Raw genomic sequence first — 6966 nt, 5'->3', positions numbered from 1 at the left:
GCAGTGCGCTGTTACTGGTATTTTGATAAAAGAATCTGAATAACATATAAGAAGCGTATAAATTATTAAACAGTAAAACATTAACATTTAAGAAGTAAAGATACATTGAGTACTACTGTAGTGCTTTCGGGTATAGTACATTTTTTGTTTGCCCATTACATGCATAAATGTATACATTTTTTGGTGTACCTACCCAAGAACACGCGACATGACCCGGCAGTTAAAAATTTATCGCTCCAGCAATTTTAACTCTGTTACAAAGTCATCTAATATGGTATTGCAAACGGCAGCGGGAGCGTTTCTATAAACTCAATTTAAACTTACTGTTTACACCGTGCTTTGAAGATGCATAGTATGCGACACGTGTTTCGCCGTAATTGTGGGCTCATCAGGAGTATACAGTCACTGCACTCCCTTACGGGAATCGATCCTCGGACGTAGAGGCGAAGCCCCTAACGTTGTGCCACGGCGTGAGGTTCGTTCATTTGACAGCATATAGATCGGGGTAATTACATTGCAGGCATTCGTAGTCTGATTCACAATCTGATTGTATGGGTGGTTACCTACCAGGTAACGCTTGTGGTTGGTGAGCAAGTCGGCTAACTTCTGCCACGGTGCCCTCTTTCAGTTGCGAGAAGCAGATCATACAATGGTTGAAATAGTTTAATATATATAGCAAAATCACCGCGCTTCGCAGGGGCGAATATGGTATTGCAAACGGCAGCGTTTCTATAAACTTAAAGTTACGGTTTATACCGTGCCTTGTTTCATATTCTTTTCCTACCTTATCAATTGTGTAATGTGTTTTTTGAACAGGTTTGATTCATGGAAGAGATCACTCCTGCTGCGTTCAGTCACTTCACGTGAGCCACTGTCTTGTGTGATGTTGCGATGTCCACGGGTTTATTTAATGTTAGCTAAGACCCGGCAGTTAAAAGTTTCTCGCTACAGCAATTTTAACTCTGTTACAAAGTGATGCAAACTCTCGTTTATACCTCGTGTCTTCTCATTAAACTTGTATCTCGCGAATATGGCATTGCAAACGGCAGCGGGAGCGTTTCTATAAAGTTAAGGTTACGGTTTACACCGTGCTTTTTTATACCTCGTGTCTTCTCATTAAACTTGTATCTCGCGAATATGGTATTGCAAACGGCAGCGGGAGCGGTTCTATAAAGTTAATTTAGACTTACGGTTTACACCGTGCTTTTTTATACCTCGTGTCTTATGAAGATGCTTGTATGCGTCACTCACTCGCTTCTTATTGTTTCGCTGCCTTGTCAATTGTGTAATGAATGTTTTCTTCTGTGCTCTTTGGGGCTCCTCCTTCTTTTCTACGTACTGAGTTCACAGTCAGTTCACGTGATTACGTGGGAGGCGTGATGACGCGACACGCAACTCAGTCTCCTACGGCCATCTTGCTGCCTACCATTACAGTATATGGACAAAAAAGAGGTTCCAGTTATGACCATTACGCGTATAATTTTGAAATGAAAACTGCCTAACTTTTGTAAGTAAGCTGTAAGGAATGAGCCTGCCAAATTTCAGCCTTCCACCTACACGGGAAGTTGGAGAATTAGTGATGAGTGAGTCAGTCAGTCAGTCAGTCAGTCAGTGAGGGCTTTGCCTTTTATTATTATAGATAATTATGAGGAAATGAACTAAAGCAAAATCACAACATGCTTTAAAAAGTACAAACAAGGGCGTAGGGAAAAACTACAAAAAATGAATAAAAGATTGAGAAGTACTAACTAAATCATAACAGGCACATACCATCTTTCAGAACAGTACTGGTACCAATTCAATACCAAAGCAAATAACAGGTCAGTCCTCATAAACACACCCCCTGCATGTGTCCAGACAGGACTACTGCTAGAATGGTGCTGCCACCACAGTATACATACAGTCCTTGGAGGCAGTTTTCCCACTGTCACTCCATTATTCTGGCCTTCCAAATAGAGAAGGTATTCTGGCTGGCAGAATATGCTCTCCAATACACTCTCTTAATAGAATTTGTCTAATACTGTATTCTATTTGAAAATAGTAATTGTAGAAAATTCTTTCTTTGGCAATGATGTAGAAAGTCTCATATTCCATTTTGTTGAGACCTGATGTTTGGGACAGCATTGGTATATTATTTTCATCTTTTTGTTGCTTTTTATTCATTGACTGCAGAGCTTTGAGGATCAGCCTCATTTGTTGTTGTAATTTTTTTTTAAATCCACAATTATCAGAGTAGAAATAATGGACTATAAGGGTGTAAGTGAATGTGAATTACTTGGTATATTTCACTATTTAACATGCCTTATAAATGAGTTTATGTACTTAAACATGGAAAAATTGCTGTCCTGCCATCACAGAAACACAACAACCATTTTTTTGTTTTAAAACAAACATTTAGGGCTATAAATTTTACTTTTTGTGCCACTCAAATTGGATGACCTGGCGAATGATGGCTTATCTGACCAAATGATGTCTGTCAGGTTTGGAAGTACTTTTTAGGTACCATGCCTTGCAAAATTATTCAGACCCAGCTTTTATTCAATAAGAAATCTTACACTGAGATTTTCTTCTCTGTGATATTTTATTTACATTTACATTGGTTTCTTAGCAGATACTATTATCCAAATACACTTACAAAAGACATGAATGTAATCAAGTAAATATATCAGTCTGGGGACTATTTGGGAAAAACAAGTATTACAGGAAAAGTTTACAAAATTGATCATCACATGTGAAGAGCTCAGAACAAAATACAAGCTAGTTACAATTTCTAGATTACAAAGTACTGAATCTCCAGATTACTTATTAAATGTAATTTTATTTTATGTTTGGGGGAAAAAAAGGAAATTTGCTTGCATTTCCTCAGTCAGTTCCTCTTTCTCTTTCAACCAAATGTTTAGGCCCTGCTGCTAAAACACAACCACAGAGCATAATGCTTCCACCAACATACTTAAGTGTTGGCATGGTGTTTTTTCAGGAGTGGGTAGTGTTACATTTACACCACAAACATTACTTTGAACATTGGTCAAAAAGCTCTATCTTTGTCTTATCGATTGTGAAATAATCAGCCTTGACATGCAGAAAAAGGTTTGGGGCAGCCACCCCTATACATGAGATTTGGCTTCAAAAAGACAAAATAGATTGAGTCCAAAACAGAACTGATTAACAGAGGAAAGATGGCGGGGTTTTTAAGGTTGGTCAGGGGAAGTGACGGCATTAGGCCCAAAACCAGAAGTGACGTTGTCGGACCCAGGCAGAATTTCCCGTGTTTGATCAGCAGAAATAACAGAGAAAGGATTATTGCACTCTGACACCCCCTGGCCTGGCGTGGAATTACCTTCTTTTGAGCCCTTTTGTGGTCTCCCATGCACACGTGTGTGACACTATCTACAACACCTTTTCCCATACCACAACTGGTTTACTCGTGTTATTTGGAAATCTTCTACTGATCACCTAGCAACAACTACCTTGGATAAAAAACTTGTGGAATTCTGCAGATAATTCAGGCTTTTCTGTGTTGTTGAAGATATCATCATGTGAGGGAAACATTTAATTGTTATACTTTTTTCATAGTTTGTTTTGAATAATGGCCTCTATTATTTCACTCTCCCATACAAGCCACTGTTATGCAAAGCTCTTGATATGACTAACTGATGCACCTTTCTCCAGTTATTTTTGCCCACCCTATGGCCTATTGCAAGTCTCCTTGTTTGCATGAAGAGTTTTGGAGGATGGCTACTTCTAGGTTTAGCAAAGCTTCAACTTCCTGATACACTAGTAGTACCCACTGGGACATGCAGACACTTGGATATTATCTTTTACTATTACTTTTCTAATTTATTATTTGTATTATTTTACCACCAGTCTGATGATCTCTTAACTTTTAGACAGCTTAGTGTTTAATTAGAAAAGATGGCATTTGTTTGAGTGATTTACTGGTGAGAGCCAATTGTATACTTGTTAGGCAATTGTTGTTTTTACCTGATTAAACATTGTGCTTCAATAACACAGACTGAATACTTGTCCACACAGCAGATTTCATTTTTTTCCTTCATTAGATTTTTTTCCAATGTAAAAAAATGTTACATTAAAAACTAATATTGAGTTTCAGTGCGTTGAAATAAAAATGTCAGAGAGCTGGTTGTCAGTTTTTCCCTTCTGTTTTGATCTAAGAAAGCATATCATGTAGAAGGAGTTTGGAACTTTTGTCATAGGTGTACCTAGTACATAATGTCTTTCAGTATAACTTTGTAGTATTGTATTTCAGTATAATGAGTACCCCTCATTTACTAGTTACCTATACTTTTACTTCTGGAGTACTTCTAGCCAAAGAAAAACACCCAGCTTTGGTTATACTCCACCTTTCTTTGTTTAACAAAATGTAGATTAAAGAATTCATGTGCAACCTGTATACATCAGGTGTGTTAGAAAGAACAAATTTTCATTTCAGTTATCTTTACATATCAAAAATTAACAGAAGGAAAAAAAAATCTTAAATCATCAAAGGACAATAAAATAGTCATCAAATCCAAATTTGTGAGCATTCATATCTGAACTATGCAAGGGTGTCCTCCTTGTAGGTAACCTCTCCATTGAGATCTATTCCCTCTAAATACCCACAGATGCTCCGGAACCACAAAAAGGATATACTAAATTTAGTTAGCAGGAATTTATCAATAGTCAACACAGTTCAATTTCTTCATTTTCTACAAATTTAAGTCTTACCGCAAATGAGATGCAAGTCTGTTAGACAAGAAGAAGAATTGCATGTGCATAACTTGATTGTATATCTTTTGATATGGCTGATCACAACAGTTGTTAAAAAATGGATAAGTATTGCCAAGGGTAATGCAAGGCATTCATTTGATACTTAATAACCAATTTCCTTCAGACTGAAATCAAATGTTCTTTGGGACTGTTTTTTGATAGTAGTTTGCTTAGGGGATGTTGCTAATGGAATAAGGTTAGTAAGCATCCTATGGATGTGGCTTGCTGTAGCTGTATCTTTTAATAAGAATATGCAACAATTTTTAAGTTTCTGTTAAAAAGAAAAATCATAATTGTATCTTAACTAATAGAATAAAATAATCTTGTTCTCAGCTGAACTTCTTTTCTCTCTCTCTCTCTCCAGACATGTTTGCAAAGATCATTCCGTGCGGAAGTATACACTTGTCCTGCTTGTCGCCATGATTTAGGCAAAGACTACATCATGGTCCTCAACAAGATCCTTCAGTCACTGCTGGACCAGTTCTTTCCTGGATATAGTAAAGGACGATGAGAAGCACTCACAGCAACTACGGTTTAAGTACCCTTTAGAGACTGCCAGCCCTGTTCAGAAATCTCCCAATATCTGTGCTGTGACCAGGTCACGCAGTGGCTTCACCAGAACACCATTAATCAGGAAATCTGAGCAGTTAGTGTTTCCCACACCCATATCTTCAGCACCATAGAAAAGATTGAATTCTCTCCAGCATTCCACCAGTTTGTCATCCAAGGTAGTTGCTGCTAGGTGATATGTAGAAGGACTATTGAAAAGTGATTTAGTTTTTGTTTGATTGGAGTCCATAACTACCTCAGGAGATAAGAGAAGGTATTGGTGGGGGAATTCCTTTTTTTTTTTCTTTTTTTTCTTTTTTTGGGCAGAATCATTATCATTGTCTTTGTGTTTTGTTCCACTGAAGCTATGCTTCATTGCTGTTGTTTACACACTTGTTTAATAAATACATGGATCTACAATAAAAAAAACACTGAATTCAAAAAACAAAAAAATATAAAAAAAAAAAAAACTGTGACGTGCAGAAATCTTTTGGACCCTTATACTCATAAATCCACTCCGGTAGTACTTTATCAGCAAAGAAGGGTAAGATGGTAGTCTGTCTATTATTGTGAGCTTCCTGTTCCTTGCAGTTGATGACCAATACTTTTTTTAAGGACAATGAAAGTTTGCTTTCTTGTATTAGTGTTCTGTGTATGTTTTAATTGCACTTATTAGAAAAAATGTTTGAGTCTTTTACTACTAAATAAGCCACCGTTATATTTTAGTTGCTTGTTATTTTAATCATTATTTTCTTTATGTGGCAATCTTACCTGTACTTTGTTTAAAGCAATGGCAACATTAGCTTGGAGAGGGTTAAAATGCTTATTGTGATCTGAAATTTTATACTTGGTATAATACTTGATATGTACTTATTAAATATTTTGATTTCAACATTATGTCTCCTTTCTGCCTGCATTTATGTCAGTAGTACTAATCCTACTGTTCAGTCTGGCAGCTTCATATGCCTTGGTTACTTTTTACATGAGCAGTTAACCAGTTGTGGTTTTACAGTTTGCTAACATGAATCACTGCTGGGGAAGCTTTTGAGTTCAAATAAAAATACTCTCAGTTACACTTTAACTTGAATGGAATTTCAGTAATGCCCATGAGGAGACTCTATTAAGCGCTGCCTAGGTGCTTCAGAGAAAGGTGATTATTGCAGTTTGATGTGTACCAGAACATAAAATATTTGTTCTATAATGCTTTTTATACCTTTTTAATAGAAAGTGTGTATTTAAGCTTTGTTCGAAATTTTTGTATCCTTTGCATTTAATACTTTCATGGTTAGTCCAGATAACAGTACCACACATATGTCAATAATAATAATATGTAATAATAATAGCATAATACGGACTGACCCACCATTTATTATGCAAAATGCTAGTACTGTACTTATTAAACAGTGTTGAACCATCAAGTAGACATTCTGAAATGTTTTGAGACAATTGTACACTGTCAGCTGCAGGTAAACCAAAGAATTTTCCCATGTACTTAAAAGCATATATTTTTAATATGCTGTGCAGTCTGAATCAGTTTTATCATTGCTACATGAATTTTGTTAAATACATCACTGCTACTGTGGGCTCAGTTTTGGAATATGATAATTTCATAATGTAGCACTTCTCTGGAAAGGTTTACACGATAACTAG

General features: G+C 36.5%; 1 protein-coding gene across 1 annotated transcript in view; it reads left to right on the top strand.

The window, feature by feature from the left end:
• The window catches only part of LOC114654420 (E3 ubiquitin-protein ligase UHRF2-like), a 176585-nt gene extending 170372 nt beyond the window's left edge, over positions 1–6213 (top strand). Inside the window, exon 16 of the mRNA XM_028804976.2 lies at positions 5132–6213. Coding sequence (XP_028660809.1) covers positions 5132–5278 — 147 coding nt within the window. The 3' untranslated portion in view covers positions 5279–6213. The remainder of the gene's footprint in view (positions 1–5131) is intronic.
• The last annotated feature ends 753 nt before the right edge of the window (positions 6214–6966 follow it).

This window comes from Erpetoichthys calabaricus, chromosome 7 (assembly GCF_900747795.2).
Source record: "Erpetoichthys calabaricus chromosome 7, fErpCal1.3, whole genome shotgun sequence".
Taxonomy (NCBI): Eukaryota; Metazoa; Chordata; class Cladistia; order Polypteriformes; family Polypteridae; genus Erpetoichthys; species Erpetoichthys calabaricus.
This window is presented reverse-complemented; position numbering and strand designations above follow the sequence as displayed.